The following is a 17,332-nucleotide window of genomic DNA, read 5'->3' as shown; positions in this document are numbered from 1 at the left end:
ACTTGACCTAATCAATATCTCCTGAACTATTTAAGATAAAGCTTTCATATTTTATCCATAGATTCGTTTTGGAAGACCATGTTATACTTCGGTGTTTGACCTTGTGACCTTGACCTGGGAGTTTGACCTAATTTTAATAAAAATCTGCATTCAATATTCCTGAACTATTTGAGATAGAGCTTTCATATTTTATTTATAGATTTCCTATGGTTAGATATTCTTCCATGATTTATGACCTTGGTCATATTAAGAACAGCTAGATCATATTAGTCATATTGGTGCTGAAACATCTGTATGTTATTTGAATTCATTTTCAGTTATGTTGTGATGCTTTGGGACTAGATTGGGGTCAAAATTTTCATAGGAACAAAGATTGATAAAAAAAATCTTTTAAAAATTACGACAGCTAAACAATGGTAGGACCAAGGGATAAGGTGACTCAGGTGAGCAATGTGGCCTGTAGTCCTTTTGTTCTCCTTTAATCTAAGATGGATGCCTACCAGCAGAATGCCAAGTTACATGATGAAAATTTTCTGGTTTTGTTAAAAGGTCATTGAATAATAATCAAACAATTGTATTTGAATTTTTTTTATATTTGATAGTCTAGCCGTAATATTCTGGTTCCCTTTTGATTAACTACAATAGTATAGGGTTATTGAACTTATAATGGTGAATATTGGCACGAGTTGGCTCAAAATGCATGAGCTTGCGAGTGAATTTTGACAGCCAACGAGTGCCAATATTCACCTATATAAGTTCAATAACCCTTTTATTATATAGTTAAAGTATTTAGTTAAATTATATCCTTTTTCGCTCAAAATACTCCAAAATAGACGAGAATTCATCAATATTGGCATCTAAGGTGAAGGTGTGCAATATCGGCATGCATTTCTTTACTGTTGAATATTTAATCCGTCATTAATGCATGAAGCAAACTGATTTTGTGAATGGGGACATTATAATTTATGTACAGTAAAACATTTGCTTAAGAAAATATCAAATACCGGCTCTGTCATATTCAGAGGACCGCCGTCTGCCATTTTGGCTTGTTTACGTCGTTACGGTAGCGTCAATATTGAACGCTCATACTCGGAATGTTTCGGGCGCACACAATTTACGCAATGCAAAGTTAGCGTTCAATAAATTCTCAGGATATTGAACGCTAATATTCTCTAGATTTTACGCAGATTTTATAATAGACTATTTATTAGCTATATAATAAATTTATTGATTGGTTTCTTATTAGTATTATATTAACGTATTTTTCATATCTAACAAAGAAGAATTTCGCTCATATCAATTATTCAATTATCAATATCCTAAAGTTGATTAAATGTAAGTCCAAAAAAAATTTGTTTCCATATGGAATAAATCTTTTACTTTCAATGAACACACACACACACCACCCCACATCTTCACAAGTCAAGGGTTATTGATTCGTTACCTCGCACTAACCCTTGACATCAGTCGCTATTTAAAAGTTGGGCTCGAGAAGAAGCACATGATTGGTTTGCAGCCTGAAGCTGCAAACCAATCAGACAACGGCTTTTATAATCGGTCGAAAACAAAACTAAATAGTAAACACACATGGCGACGGCATTATGGTGTAGAATTTGTGGCCAATTAGTACAAGACAGATATCGTCGATTGATTTTCGGGAGTTCGTTTTGCTTGAAGAAACAATTAGACGAGGTTTTGGGGTATGAGCCGAATGAAAATGATGGATTGTCGAAGTACGTTTGTAGACTATGTTTTAACAAATTCAGCAAATTGTCCAAAATAATGGGAACAACTTCGTAAGATAGCGATTTACCACTGCCGGTTTTAGTCCCAATAAAAACATATTTTCCTTCTCTGATACATGATATCGAAAGCTTTTGGTTTTCAGTCAAATGATCGATTTGATGCTTTTCACATATCTTTTCGTCAACGGGCGCCATTTTTTACTTTCTGTTTATTCCCTTACCAAACTTTCATCTGAAACAAGAAATCCCATTGGCTGATTAATTTTAGCGTATTGCGTCATCCTTCTTCTCGAGCCCAACTTTTAAATAGCGACTGATGTCAAGGGTTAGTGCGAGGTAATGAATCAATAACCCTTGACTTGTGAAGATGACCACCCCACCCCTGTGTCTTTATATATAAGGGAAATGGTTCAAGTGGACTTAATTTGATTTGCTCTCATTAAGGGAGAAAAAATCCCATATTCAATTTCTCTTTTCCGTTTTGGCAAAGTGACAGAATGTTGCAGTTTACAGCGATGTTTTAACATATATACAACAGATGTTTTAACATATATACGGGTATTAAACATGTGATCAAATGTTTTAGTGCTCAATTTCCATTTGAATATTCACAATTTACCATTCATTTGTGAATATTTAAACATTTGTTTCAGGTTTACTCTCAATTTTCCTGGTTATTAGAATTGTTTGTGCTGCTGAGTTTATTTTTAACATTTGAAATGTAAGACTTCATCACCTCCTGTGTTAGAAAAAAGTGCTGGAAGTATGGCTTCAAAAGTGCTTTAAAAATGATGCTGGTCTGTACAAATGCTGAAACATCCACCCACCTTGATTAGCAGTGTAGTAACTTTAATTACATGAGTACCGTACAATTGTCTCATTGATTGATAGATTCCAGTATCTGCTGGCCTACCCACTGCTGGTATACAGATAGCTGATCTCCAGCAGCTGCAACAACTGACACAGCAACTTACTCAGCAACAACAGCAACTTCAACTACAGCAGGTAAGGTGCATGTATTTACTCAGTAGAAGAATATTAGCTGTAGTTATATCCAGACTCCCCACACAGGAAGGTCAAGGTTGACAGTGTACATAATAGTAAAAACCAGACACTCCACAAGTTCAATGTATACGATATACAAAATATAAAAAGATGATATGTGTACTACTACCAGACTAAAAAAGAAAACAAGAATAAGGTGGATGATGCACCGATTATATAAAAAAAAACCTTTACTACAATGATACTCTCCACACCAAAGTCAAAATGGACATGGGTAAAAAGATTGTTGACTATATGTTAGTGTTGAATTTAAGGTATTGACTTAGAATATTGATGACTGATTTAGAAATATTTAAAAACAGTGTTTCAAAATTACTTAATATATTGATGATGTAAAATTATGATAGTATCTCTTTGAGAGCTGAAGTGAAAGTGCTGGGTAAACCGTTTTAATGTAGTCAAAAAATGGACTTTCACTGACCTTATATAAAAAAGAATTAATTAATCTTGCATCATATGACTGACAGATTCAACAACAGGTGACCAACACGCCAAGCGCCAGTTCTGCTAACACAACAACAGTGGTCACTCAACAGGCCCCTATCACATCTGCCACTTCTCAACCAGCACAGCAAATCCAGGCCACTCCTCTAGCTACCACCACCACTCTGCAGGGGCTGGCAGGTGCCCTACAGGGAACCCAGCAGTTGGTATTTCTCAACCCTGCACAACTCACCACTGGGCTCCAGCCACTTTTGATTCAAAACCAGGTGAGGAGATGCTTTCTTGTGTTGTTGCAAACAAATGTTGAATTATTTTCACTGCTCTGTGTAGTGTAGAAACATTGTTGAAATATCTCAGTGGATTACAGAGATACGTATTTAGGTGTCTGAGAATTCACAAAATTGTATTGATGTGATGTAATTTAGGGAATTCCAGTGTTAACTGCAGCCACTTTGGCCTCTCTAACACAGCAAGTTCAACAGCAACAACAGCAACAAACACAGCAGCCTCAACAACCAGCAGCTGCTGTGTTGCAACAGCTTCAGCAACTGCAGAATGCAAATACACAACCACTTCAGGTTAGAAAAAGTTCATATTGCTCTTGGAGTAGCTTCAGTCATGTTGCGTTCTTTCACATTTATAGCCTCTTTAAAACGTTTTATAAGAATTCTGGGTTTTTTTCTTCCACACGTGTGTTCCATGCATTCAAAACACACACACAAAAAATTTACATTGACAGTATCTGTCTCCTGCAATGTGATAAAAAGATTATACGTCCTGATCATCTGCTGGAGGACTGCTTAGTTGTAGTGTTGTGTGATGTGTATAAAGAAATTCCTGTAGTTACTTATGATTTTGGTCGTCTTTTTTCCCCAGATCCAGGTTTCTGCAACTCCACCAGCTCCACAGCCTGGAACTCCTGTTAAGGTCCAAAATACAATGACCAAAATATCCAATTCCTCCCAGATTGTTTTACCTGCAGTGTCCACTGCCAATGCTGTTGTCAAGTCTTCCCCTGAAGAACTGTCTGCTGCTGGTGTTGTGGACGAGATACCCCCAGTAAGTCTACCCAGTCTGATTGGAAACTGTCTCTGTTTACACTATGTAAAATGTCATGGCTGTATGATTGAAAAAATCCTCGTCTTCATGAATATTTATGTTCTTTAGTCACCCAAAGTTTATCTTTCAGTTTAAGGTAGCTCCATCCTCATGTGAATTTTCAATATTAATGGTTGAAAGTGGAAAAGATGCATGTTGCCACCTTTTTAAAGATGTCAGACATAAATAAACGGAAGTATAATTTGGCATCAGGAAATCAAACAATTTCATTAAAAAGAATGAGAAAAATACACAAAAACTTGTTAAAGATTAGCTACTTTATAAATATGTTTAGATTAATTGTGGATATCCGGGAAATCATTGTGTAGTAGACATACAGTAGAGAAAATACCAGCATAGGAGTTATTGCCCTTGACAACATTTATTTTTAATTCTAAACAATTCATTATTTATGGAAAACATAAACTTTTTCAGTATCAATAGTTTTGTACCAGATTTATTGTTTTATTCAGTAGATAAAATTCCTTCAAAAGATATATTTCTATCATGGGCAAATTTTAATACTGAATAAAGATTTCGCAAAAACTATGACATCACAAGAGGATGGAGCTACCTTTAAGATACATACTTTGGTTTGCACAAGTAGGGAAAGTCATTGTAGAAAGGGGTGTACAATTCTGCAAGAAATCACTCCTGTACTCTATCTAGTGTCTATGTGTATAGGATTTACATCATGAATAATTGGTACACGACATTATAGTAATTATAATCACATGGTGATGATGATGCTGGGCTGTTTTTAATGTAAGATTGAATTTACCTGTGTGTCATTCATAAGAAGAAATCTTGTACTTTTATTTACCTGGTTTGGGGAAGAGGGTGTGTATACTTTTTTGATGTAGGTCAGACCTAAATGTCCTTGGAAATGCATTTTTCAATGTAACTGATGTCCTCATTTTGTGATTGTAAGACCAAGAGCAAATAAGTACTTCTCTCCTTATTTACAGGAAGAAAACATTGACTTGTACTTCTCTCCTTATTTACAGGAAGAAAACATTGACTTGTACTTCTCTCCTTATTTACAGGAAGAAAACATTGACTTGTACTTCTCTCCTTATTCACAGGAAGAAAACATTGACTTGTACTTCTCTCCTTATTCACAGGAAGAAAACAGGAAGAAAACATTGACTTGTACTTCTTTCCTTATTCACAGGAAGAAAACATTGACTTGTACTTCTCTCCTTATTTACAGGAAGAAAACATTGACTTGTACTTCTCTCCTTATTCACAGGAAGAAAACATTGACTTGTACTTCTCTCCTTATTCACAGGAAGAAAACAGGAAGAAAACATTGACTTGTACTTCTTTCCTTATTCACAGGAAGAAAACATTGACTTGTACTTCTCTCCTTATTTACAGGAAGAAAACATTGACTTGTACTTCTCTCCTTATTCACAGGAAGAAAACATTGACTTGTACTTCTCTCCTTATTCACAGGAAGAAAACATTGACTTGTACTTCTCTCCTTATTTACAGGAAGAAAACATTGACTTGTACTTCTTTCCTTATTCACAGGAAGAAAACATTGACTTGTACTTCTCTCCTTATTTACAGGAAGAAAACATTGACTTGTACTTCTCTCCTTATTCACAGGAAGAAAACATTGACTTGTACTTCTCTCCTTATTCACAGGAAGAAAACATTGACTTGTACTTCTCTCCTTATTTACAGGAAGAAAACATTGACTTGGAAGAACTTGAGCAGTTTGCAAAAACTTTCAAAAGAAGGAGAATAGAATTAGGTATGAAATTCCAGATGATCAAAAGAAAAAAGAAAAGACAAATATTTTTGAGAATGTTAAGTCAAAATGAGAAAATGAATGCTCCTCAGAAGAGTTAATGTTTTTATTTGATTTTATGCAGGTTTCACCCAAGGTGATGTTGGCTTAGCTATGGGGAAACTTTATGGAAATGATTTCAGCCAAACAACCATATCAAGATTTGAAGCTTTGAACCTGAGCTTTAAGAATATGTGCAAGTTGAAACCACTTTTACAGAAGTGGCTTAAGGATGCGGACACAATGTGTGCCAATTTAAATACCCCTGTGGGAGGAAGTCCTGGAGGCAATGGCAACAGTCTGTCTCCTGAATCAGTGGCCAGAAGGAGGAAAAAGAGGACAAGTATAGAGACTAATATTCGAGTGGCTCTGGAAAAAAGTTTTCAGCAGAACCCCAAACCTTCCTCGGAGGAAATCACTGGTGTTGCAGACCAACTGAATATGGAGAAAGAGGTTGTGCGAGTGTGGTTTTGTAATCGTAGACAAAAACAGAAGAGGATTAATCCTCCATCAAATTTTAACGCACAGCTCTCATCCCCTCTGTCTCCGCCAATCACTCCTGTTCAAGTGGTAGCTACGCCTACAAATCAGTTAACCACACCCAATTCACAAAACACTATGACTCTTCCCACCATCATCAGTTCTTCCACAGGTGCCACTATTGTTGCTGCATCCACACCCTCCTCTATGCCAGGGACCAATCAAAACTTTATAATGGCCAAATTAGCGCCTACTTCTACCTCGGGATCCAATCAGGTCATTTTGACACAAGCATTACCAACGACAGTATCTACTGCCCAGGGAATTTCTCTTCAACCAACTCAACAAATCATCCCACAGAAAATAGAATTTACTACTTCATGAACGCAATAAATCATCCAATAAAAAATAGAATTTGCTACATAGAGATTTTTCTGTGGGAAAATATTTTTTCTTAATTTTTTTTTATATCATTCCAAAGAAGAGGAGTACAACAAATCTGATATTTTTAACAAAGATGAAATGGATATATTTTTTCTGGACGAGTAATTTTGATGTAGATACAAATGTACCAAAGCAAGACAGAGTATGATCATGTATGAATTAAATTTATTCTTGTACATTAATTATGTTGTCTTCCATTTGGGATTATTCCTCATAAATGACATGACTTCAGAATTTAATGCATCATCTAATGAATGATTTTAAAATAAATATCACATCTTTAAATCTTAAGATTTGAATGATATTCTTTTTTACTTGGTATTTATGCAAAATTTCCTTTACTTATAATAAAGCTGCATTGTACATATATGTTACTGGATCAAAAGTGACCAGGTCACTTGTACCTTTACTGATTACCGTAAACCAACTTTATTCGCGGCTACTTTATTTCACGATTCACTTGTGGTAAACTGCTTCGCGGCTAGTAATTCTTGCGATTGAACTTATGACAGATGTTCCAGGACAGGTTCGTGATGGAAAATATTCGCAACGAGGAGGTTCTTGCAAAATTTTCTTGCACAAGAATTAAAGTTGCTTTACAGTATACAACATGGCAAAGTGATGAAAACGCAGCTGTCATTGTTTTTTATTATAAAATGTTCAGTAATTAATCATTAAAGAAGTAGATTCATTAGATATCTATTGTGCTAATCACACAAAATGATTTCAGACACTGAATAATGTGCAGTGCCATTTCCCAATAGAATGCATTAAGTGTATTGCCTACTCGATACAGGTATATGAAATTGACAAACGGCTGCCTCAACCTGGTCAGTAACATTCATTGAATTTGTATACTTTTACGTAATAACACAATAGATGGTTTAAATTAAAAAACACCAAATAATTACATTTGTGTTTACATTGAATTTATGTGTTCCATTTTCAAGAACTCTTAAACAAATTAGAGCATGTTCTGCATATGATAATTTTTTAAAACGAGACAGGTTACTATGGTGACTGATTGGTGCCATTTTACATTTTGTCGTTATTTCAAGGGGAAAAACGATAATTTGTGACTTTTCCACGAAAAGACGACAAAATAGTTGCGAATATATGTATATAGTGTGTTGCATGTATATGGTAACTACTTGTCAATTGCGGTTCCTTTGCTATTTACACATGTACGATGGAGTATATTTAAAGCCAAACACTTGCATGAAAGTATTGCTGTCTTATAACAGCATCTAGCTATCGTTCTGTCGTCTTTATGCCTCGAAATGACAATACGACAAAAAGCCAAGCATCAAAGACGACGAATTTGCGGGTTTTCATTGTCATCTTTTCGCACGTATTTTTTCATCTTTTAGTTTTGTCGTCTTCATTATTTTGGGGCGAAAAGTCGCGTATTATCGTTTTGTCGTCTTTTTGCCTCGAAATAACAGATGAGTCACAAATGGACGAGCTGGCTGCAACCTGACAGCAGACTGGCCCATTTAAAACATCATATTTAAATGAAGATATTAGTTTATTGCATACATTCTTTAATGGTTCAAATGACAGTCACATTTTCTTGGCTCATTGGCCTAAACCTCTGTGAGCTCCCTTGTCCGATGTACCCGTCACTGGTGCTTGGCTGTCCTTGTTCTACACGTAATCACTCTCTGCATACATACGAGGGCTGTTCGATGTGTATAGTACCACAGCGCGATAATGCTTTGTATGATTTCGTGGATGATAATAGCTCTATTCAATACCTTTCCAACGGTATAAACACGAGCCTTCAGCATCACATAGTTTTAAACTTATAGTCATTTCAATAGAGCTAGTCGTTGACCACTGTTGTAAAAATAGTTGGGAAACGGGTTGAGAATATTGAAGAAATTAGAGCTAATATAAAAGTTCGCACAAAACTCGGTCATTCGGTAATGCAGATTTTTACTGAATTGGGGGAGGTTTATAGGTCTGATAAGGTATCTTATGAGACAGTTCGTAGGTGGAGAAAGGAATTTCTGACTGGCACAGAGTCCGTCAAAGATGCAGCAAAATCTGGTGGACCTGTGACTAACAGACAAGGCAAAAGTCAGGGAAATAATTGAAAGTGATGGCAGATACATGATTCGTGATATTGCCAAAGCTATTAGCATATCGCTATCGCGGGTGCATTTCATTTTGAAAGTACGAAAGATTTCTGCCAGATGGATACCGTATATATTGACAGATGACCTAAAACGGGTACGAGTACCAACCGCTAAGCAATTGCTCAAAATGTTCCCCAAATTCAATCAAAGACAAATTTGCAAACATTGTTACTGGTGACAAAACATGGGTTCACTATTTTGAACCAGTAAGAAAAATTGGGAACAAAATATGGCTACTAAACACGGTAGAAGGCCTGTAGTTGCCAAAAGAACCATAAGCACAAAGAAGGTTCTTAATTGCATATTCTTTTCATGTGATGATATAGCCGTACAAATTCCGGTGTCGAAAGACAAAAGTGTTACAGGTCGGTATTACCGAGATGTTAAACTAAAAAAGCTCAAAAAATATTATCATAAACGACGCCCTGTGTCAGAATTTAGGCATGTTCGTCTACTTCATGATAATGCTCCAACACATACATCTGAGCTTGTTAAGCAATTTTTGAGGTCGGAGAAGGTTACCGTCTTGCCACACCCACCATACTCTCCAGATCTAGCCCCTTGCGACTTTTTCCTTTTTCCGAAACTTCAAAAGTTCTTATCTGGTCGTCGTTACAAGTCTCAGCCATCAGTCAGTGCCTCAGAGGTCAAATCTTCGCCAAGGGTGACAATCCACAGTGTTTCTAGAAACACCGTGGATCGTCACCCCTGGCTAGCGAAGATGCAAAGGTCTACCTAAGTCAGCGTACCATGACGCATTTCAGAAAGAAATGGATTCAGAGATTGAAATTATGTACATGTATTTCAAACCGCGGAGAATACTCTGAAGGGATGTGACGTTTACTTCACTGTTTGAGTCGAATGCTTTTGGGATATCGTACAATACACATGTCGAACAGCCCTCGTACACTGCATATGAGGATAACTGCATAATAACAGGGAGAGCTCCTGTTTTTGTTCATACATAACATGTAATACAACAATACTTGTACGCACCGAGGGGCATTACATTACACACAAATACATTGTAAACACGCAATACTATCTCATTTGCAAATAATATAATGAACATGTATATATATATATATATATAAGAATACTTTAGCTAGTCTATTGGAAGGACTACACAGACACACCGAAGCTCTACATTGCATTACCGTGCATTTACACAAAACGGACACAGTGTAACTTACTGCACCACACACTGAACACTAGCTTCTATCAGTATATTGATTTTAACATGCTGTGTTAATTTATTTCGTTTGACAGGATCAATTATACTAAAAAATCGCCAAACCTAGCTCTGGATTTGTGCCTCCTGCCTCCATATTATTTGTTGTTGTCCGGTAAGAATCGAGTAAATCAGAGGTGCTAATGACGAATACGTAACGTCGGATTGATGTCTATTTTTGCTCGCCGATCCGATATGTGATATGGGTTTTCAGACCGGTAGTTGATATTGGCTATTGTGATGTCATCTTTATCGCAAATTGCAGAATTTCAATAATTATTACTACATTACAAGTATATGATAAACATAGAATATTATATGATAAATTCATATTATGTCATATTGAGACAATCCGGAAAAAAGTTATTCCGGTACCCACGGCATTTCATAATTATGTTTTCGCTAGGTGGCGCTGTACACCTATAGTATAAATATAAGCGAAGCCGCGAAGTCAAGTCAGTTTCCAAGTTGATGCTGAAGAGAGTGGACAGACGGCTGTTAAAAGCGAATAGAAGGTAATTCAGGAATTGAATTAATAAATTCATTTAAAGCTTTAGACGTGGCTGAACAAGCCTTTCCTAGCTCTAAGTATTTATTTTTAAAGACTGAATTCTAACGCAAGAGCCAAAAGGAGCCGAGTTGCGAGAGCCGGTATCCGAGACCTTGAGCTTCCAAGAGCCAGGAGTCCCATTGAGCCGATCGAGCTGTAGGAGCCGATCGCTCAAGAGCATTGTACATAATTGATTAAAGACAAGTAGTCTCCACACTTATCTGTATATTTTGTGTAATCATATATTTGTATATTTTGAAACTGTCAGGTCCTCAGAAAGTTAACTGAGGGGATTCAACGGCTTCTGTATGTAGTAATTGTATAATAGGGTTGCACGTTACAAGTTTTTGGTGGCAGCGGTGGGATCCTACTTGGCAGTACTGTATTTTATTTGATGAATTTTTCCGCTTTGTAATTTTTTTTTTTTTATTAATCATGAATCTTGATGAGGTCAATGCTACAATAAGAGAGCTTGAGAGTCAAATTGCCTCATATGAGCTGGAACTTTCACAAAGGAGCCACTCCACACCAGTAAGGACGCCTAGTAGAGATAACAAGATTACAGACTCGGGGTTTGCAACCTCAAAAGCTTTGGATGAGGTTGAATTAAACGAACAAATTGGCACCAGGAGGAAATCTGTAAGATTCGGACAGAACGTCGACACTACAAAGGAGACTAAGATAGATGAATTCGACCTTAGCCCTTACTTAAAAAAAAGGATGAGCAGGAGACGCCCAGGAGACTTGAAGACCCAGTGCCCAATATAACCTTTAGGAGGAAGCTGAGAGCATCGTCTCCCAACCCAGGAATACAATACAACACCATTAGGCCTGACCCAAACCCAATTCAACAATTTAAGAGCCGTCAACATGCTCCAAACATAAAACCGGCGACATATGATGGTTCCACGTCATGGCTTGATTACAAATCACATTTTGAGGCATGTGCAAAGTTAGGTAACTGGGATGAAACAGAGAAAGAGCTGTATTTGTCTGTTTCCCTGAGAGGAAGTGCTCAAGGCGTTCTTGGGAATTTATCAGAAGGGAAAGAAATGAGCTACAAAGAGCTGGTATCTGCATTAAATGATAGATTTGCTCCGCCAGATCAAGTAGATTTGTATAGAGCGCAACTGAGAGAGCGGAGACAGAGAGCGTCAGAATCGTTGCCAGAACTTGGTCAACAAATCAGACGTCTTGTGAACTTGGCATATCCGACAGTACCTGCGGACGTAAAGGAAATTCATGCTAAGGACCATTTCATTGATGCCTTATCAATTTCCGATATGAGGCTGAGAATCAAACAGGCTAGACCAAAAAATTTAAACGAGGCTGTAAAAAATGCAATCGAACTAGAGGCTTTCCTTAAAACTGAAGAAAGATTTAGAGGCATGAATTCAGCTTTAAGAGCTGTTGAGCAGGAGACATCTAGGGGTGAATTAATAGTGAAGTTGAACGAGGTGAACAATACTGTACTGCATCTTCAAAAGTCGATGACGTCCATTGTCGAAGAGCTCAACGAGCTTAAACAAAAACACAGAGATTGCGGAAAGGACAAATGGACAAAAGACCTTGAATGGAGGGGAAACGCTACTTGTTATAACTGTGGCAAGAGAGGGCATCTCCAGAAGGAATGTCGCTCTAAACCAAAGCCTCAAAATTCCAATGCAAACCATGCAGCGCAGGGGAAAACAAAACAAACAAAAGAGCCCTGCAAAACTAAGTTTCCTGAAAAAGTGGGGAGTACTGGGGATGCCGGTATTTTTGTTAAAGCATCCATCTATGGGGTTGATTTAAATATATTGGTTGACACAGGAGCTACACTGTCTCTTATGGCTAAACATGTATATGATAAACTTCTCAAAGGCAACAACTCTTTGGAAACTTTAAAAAAGGTCAGCCAGCCAGTGCTATCAGCAAACAATGACCCTCTTACGACTCATGGGAAACTCAGTGTCCCAATCCTCATTCGTGATATCTTGTATAACACTGAAGTTGTTGTTACAGAGTTAACTATCGATGCTATAATGGGGTTAGACTTTTTGATCAGAAATAAGTGTGTTGTCGACTTAAAAATGCAGATTTTGGAAGTTAACGGAAACCCTCATCTTTGGATAAAGCAGGTCATATTGGATGTTACCGTGTTGCTATGGCAGATACCATTCACATACCACCTAGGTCTGAAACTGTTACGATTTGTAACGTTTGTATATCTGGCAAGGAGACATTGCCAAGAGGTTTGGGAATAATAGAAGGAGATGAAGACTTTTTGAAATCTGAAACAGGAATAATTGGCAAAGTACTAGTCACATTCCAAAAGTCTGTTCCTTGTCGACTAATGAATCCAAGTCCAGATGTACAGGTCATTTATAGCGGAACTGTCTTCGCACACTTAACACCAGCTGATGACATAGTACAGGGGTTACATAAAGCCCCAGCGAAACAGTTGAAGGAATTACCTGAAGCCCTCAAAGGATTGCTTGATAGGTCGAGCAAAGGGACTGAGTCAGCAACAGACCGAAAAATTGAGGTTTTTACTCTTGCAGAATATGGATTTGTTTTCTAAAGATGACAAAGATTTTGGAAGAACAGATATTATAAAACATTCTATAAACACAGGGTCAAAACTACCAATAAGACATCCTCTTCGGAGAACTCCAGTTCATTCAAAGAACAATATAAACAAGCAGATTGATGAGATGCTCAAGTCAGACGTCATAGAAAAATCAACCAGTCCTTCGGCAGCCGGGGTAGTTCTTGTCCGAAAAAAAGATGGAAGCTTTCGCTTTTGTGTGGATTATAGAAGGTTGAACGATGCTACTATCAAGGACGCCTATCCTCTTCCAAGGATTGATGAGTCCTTGGATCATCTTTCAGGGTCTTGCTGGTTTTCAACCCTTGATCTCTCATCGGGATATTGGCAAGTTGAAGTAGATCCCGTGGATAGACCAAAACAGCATTTATTACAAAAAAGGGTTTATATCAGTTCAAGGTGATGCCGTTCGGACTTTGCAATGCTCCGGCGACATTCCAACGGCTTATGGAGACAATCTTGTGTGGTCTCCAATGAGACATATGTCTTATATATCTGGATGACATTATTGTGTTTAGCAAAACATTTGAAGAAATAACAGAGAATCTACAGAAGGTCTTTGATCAATTGCAGACAGCTGGGCTTAAATTAAAAGCAAAGAAATGTACTCTTTTTAGAGAGCAAGTTGAATTTCTTGGACATATTATCTCCAAGGCAGGGGTAGCCACATATCCTAAAAAGGTAGATGCTATCAAGCATTTGGTAGAACCGACATCTGTTAAAGAAGTTAGATCATTCATTGGGCTGTGCAGTTACTACCGGCGGTTTGTGAAAGGTTTTGGAAGGATTGCAAAATCTTTACACAAGCTAACAAACAAAGATTCAAAGTTTAAGTGGACTGAGGAATGTCAGTCAGCATTTGATCAATTGAAAAGTTGTTTGGTCAATGCACCCATACTCGCTTTCCCCGACTTCAGTAAGCCCTTCATTCTTGACACAGATGCGAGCGACATGACCATAGGAGCTGTCTTGTCACAGAACCAGGAAGGATCCGAAAGAGTCATAGCGTATGCTAGTCGAACACTCAGCAAAGCAGAGCGAAAATACTGTGTCACCAAGAAAGAGTTATTGGCTGTCGTCTCTTTCGTTAAATATTTTAGGCACTATCTCTATGGGAGGAAATTTGTGGTTCGCACTGATCATGGCTCATTACGATGGCTACTGAATTTTAAACAACCGGAAGGCCAACTAGCGCGTTGGATCGAGATTTTGGGCATGTACGAGATGACTGTTGAACTTCGCCCTGGCACTCAACATCGGAATGCCGATGCTCTCAGTCGACGTCCCTGTGGCAAATGTAAGTACGATCCCGATTAGGAGACTCATCTACAGGCCAGAATAGAAATGGAGCCAAACAAAGTCCTTGGTGTTTATAGTGGAAATGAAGATAGACCACATAATGATAATGAAGATGAAGAACTTTCTCTTGCTGAATTGCAGAGTAAGGACCAGGAGATAAGCACAGTGAAACATTGGCTCGAGAATGATGACAAACCAACACAAACTAGTCTTAGTTATGGTGGGGTCATGTCAAAGTCTCTTTGGGCACAAAGAAATATGCTGGAGATAAAAAAGGACTTGCTTTATAGGAAATGGAAAGATGATAAAGGAACTACTCTTCAAGCGATCATTCCATTTCATGACCGACTCAAAGTTCTAGCATACTGTCATAATCACAAAACAGGTGGACATTTAGGGGTTAGGAAGACACTAAGTAAAGTAAGACAAAAATTCTATTGGCCTGGTATGCAAAGAGACGTGAGACATTATATAAAAGGGTGCGAAGTATGCTCCAAATCTAAGGGTCTGACAAAAACACAAAGAGCTCCAATGAAAACACTAGGAGCCGGTATGCCAATGGAAAGGATTGGTATTGATATTGTAGGAGAACTGCCTCGAACAGAGAGAAGCAATCGGTACATAGTTGTCATCTATGACTATTTCACAAAGTGGGTTGAGGCATTCGCAATGCCAAATATGGAAACAGTTACTATTGCCCAACTGTTGGTTGAACAGGTGATATCACGATTTGGGGTGCCAGGATCTGTGCATTCAGACCAAGGCAAACAGTTTGAAGGGAAAATATTCACTGAAATGTGTAAAATATTGAATATCAAGAAAACACGTACAAGTCTTTATCACCCCGAATGTGATGGACTCGTCGAAAGGTTTAACAAAACCTTGCTGACGATGTTGAGAACTCTTGTAGACGAGAATCAAAACTGGGATGATCTGCTACCTTATGTGTTGATGGCTTATAGATCGGTGGAAAATGAGACCACTGGATATAGCCCCAATTATTTGATGTTGGGAAGAGAGGTTGGTACACCTCTTGATGTTGTGTTTGAAATGCCATCATACCTAAAGGAGATTCCTGCTCAGAAGTGGGTTTGGGAAATTAAAGAAAAAATGGAGCAGGCACATTCTTTTGTGAGGGAAAATTCAATAGGTTCCATGCTAAGACAGAAGAGTCTTCATGACAAAAAGTTAAGTTGGCAGACATTTCAGAAAGGTGATGAAGTTTACATGTATTTTCATCGATACAATATTGGGAAATCTCCTAAGCTTACACAGTTTTGGCGAGGCCCATTCGTTGTAGAGGAGAGATTTTCTGATGTCACATACAAAGTCAATTGTGGTACAAAAGGAAAACCTCAAGTCATACATGTCAATCGTATGAGACTTAAGAATCCTAAAGTGTTAAGAGGGGAAGAAGTATCTTCTTCTAATGACAAAGATATAGGCACTGATGATATTCAGGAAGAAGAAACTTTGTTGTGGCAGAATAAAAATAACTTTGAATTTGAAAATCGCAGAGAGCGACGAAGACCAAAATATTTCTCAGATTATGTTGTCGACATTTAACTTCGCTGTGTTGTGTTTTTGATAGGAATAGTAATTCCTGTAAATTTTAGTTTATGTTACTGCTTTTATATTTTGATATACATGTACTTTGAAAAACATTATGCTATTGCCCTTTTCATAAATATGCTTCTGTATCATTATAGACGATGCCTTTAACCAAGCTCACGCCGAGAAAAGAAGCCAAATGCCCATTGTGTCGATTTAAAACGTATGACATGGCGGAAATGACCAGGCACATCACAGAATGTGGGTTAAAGAACCTTGAGAGAAAACACTCCTGTGATAGAGAAGATTGCAACTTTACCACTAATAAGATGGGGAATCTTACAAGACATATGAAGAGACATAATGAGCAGGAAGCGCAGGGTGTTGAGAAAGTTCAACACATCACACCTTTACCTTGCAGAAACCAGAAAAATGACAAGGAAGCAACAGCTGAGAGCTCACCTTTAGTGGACTGCAGAGTAGGAAGTAGTGCCTCACAGGATGCTGGTAAAGGAAAGGAAATCTCGGACGAGGAATGGATAAATGCCGACCCAGGGGATCTGCGAAGCATACTCGGCGATATTTCTAAGACTGATAGTGAAAAGGAAGTGGATCCAAATGCAAAACAAGGTGGAAAGGACGCAAACATTGGAAGAATATTTCGGAAACCTATCACTCCAATACCGGTATTTACTCCAAAGCGTAAGGACCCTCTTGTAGCAACGTCTGGACTTCCAGCACGCCCTATGATAAGAAGACCCCAGGTCTCTGAGATTGGTACGCAAACAGGAAAAAAAGGTTCGCAGAGTAGAGTGGACCATTGCTAAGTGGCGAGAAGGTGAAAAAGACATGGAGCGTATCGTGATGATTGAGGAAGATTGATGAGGTTAAGAGAC

At 37.9% G+C, this 17,332-nt stretch overlaps 2 protein-coding genes across 3 annotated transcripts in view; both read left to right on the top strand.

Moving 5' to 3' along the window:
• LOC125681668 (POU domain protein 2-like) overlaps positions 1 to 7,365 on the top strand; it is a 28,703-nt gene extending 21,338 nt beyond the window's left edge. For both annotated transcript variants that reach the window (XM_056156401.1, XM_048921847.2), the window contains exons 5-10: positions 2,637 to 2,750; positions 3,278 to 3,520; positions 3,680 to 3,832; positions 4,131 to 4,313; positions 6,045 to 6,114; positions 6,236 to 7,365. In XM_056156401.1, the coding sequence (XP_056012376.1) occupies positions 2,637 to 2,750; positions 3,278 to 3,520; positions 3,680 to 3,832; positions 4,131 to 4,313; positions 6,045 to 6,114; positions 6,236 to 7,014 (1,542 nt within the window). In that variant the 3' untranslated portion in view covers positions 7,015 to 7,365. The remainder of the gene's footprint in view (positions 1 to 2,636; positions 2,751 to 3,277; positions 3,521 to 3,679; positions 3,833 to 4,130; positions 4,314 to 6,044; positions 6,115 to 6,235) is intronic.
• A 9,232-nt stretch (positions 7,366 to 16,597) lies between these two features.
• On the top strand, positions 16,598 to 17,263 carry LOC130051416 (uncharacterized). The gene has a single exon (XM_056153332.1). It carries the CDS (start codon positions 16,598 to 16,600, stop codon positions 17,261 to 17,263), a length of 666 nt encoding a protein of 221 aa, XP_056009307.1.
• The last annotated feature ends 69 nt before the right edge of the window (positions 17,264 to 17,332 follow it).

Source organism: Ostrea edulis, chromosome 2 (genome assembly GCF_947568905.1).
Source record: "Ostrea edulis chromosome 2, xbOstEdul1.1, whole genome shotgun sequence".
Lineage (NCBI taxonomy): Eukaryota > Metazoa > Mollusca > Bivalvia > Ostreida > Ostreidae > Ostrea > Ostrea edulis.
Note: the sequence above shows the minus strand (reverse complement) of the source record. Positions and strands in the feature narration are given on the sequence as shown.

What these genes read in the sequence shown, in the direction of transcription:
- LOC130051416 (XM_056153332.1), top strand. Translation starts at nt 16,598, where the DNA reads ATGCCTTTAACCAAGCTCACGCCGAGAAAAGAAGCCAAATGCCCATTG.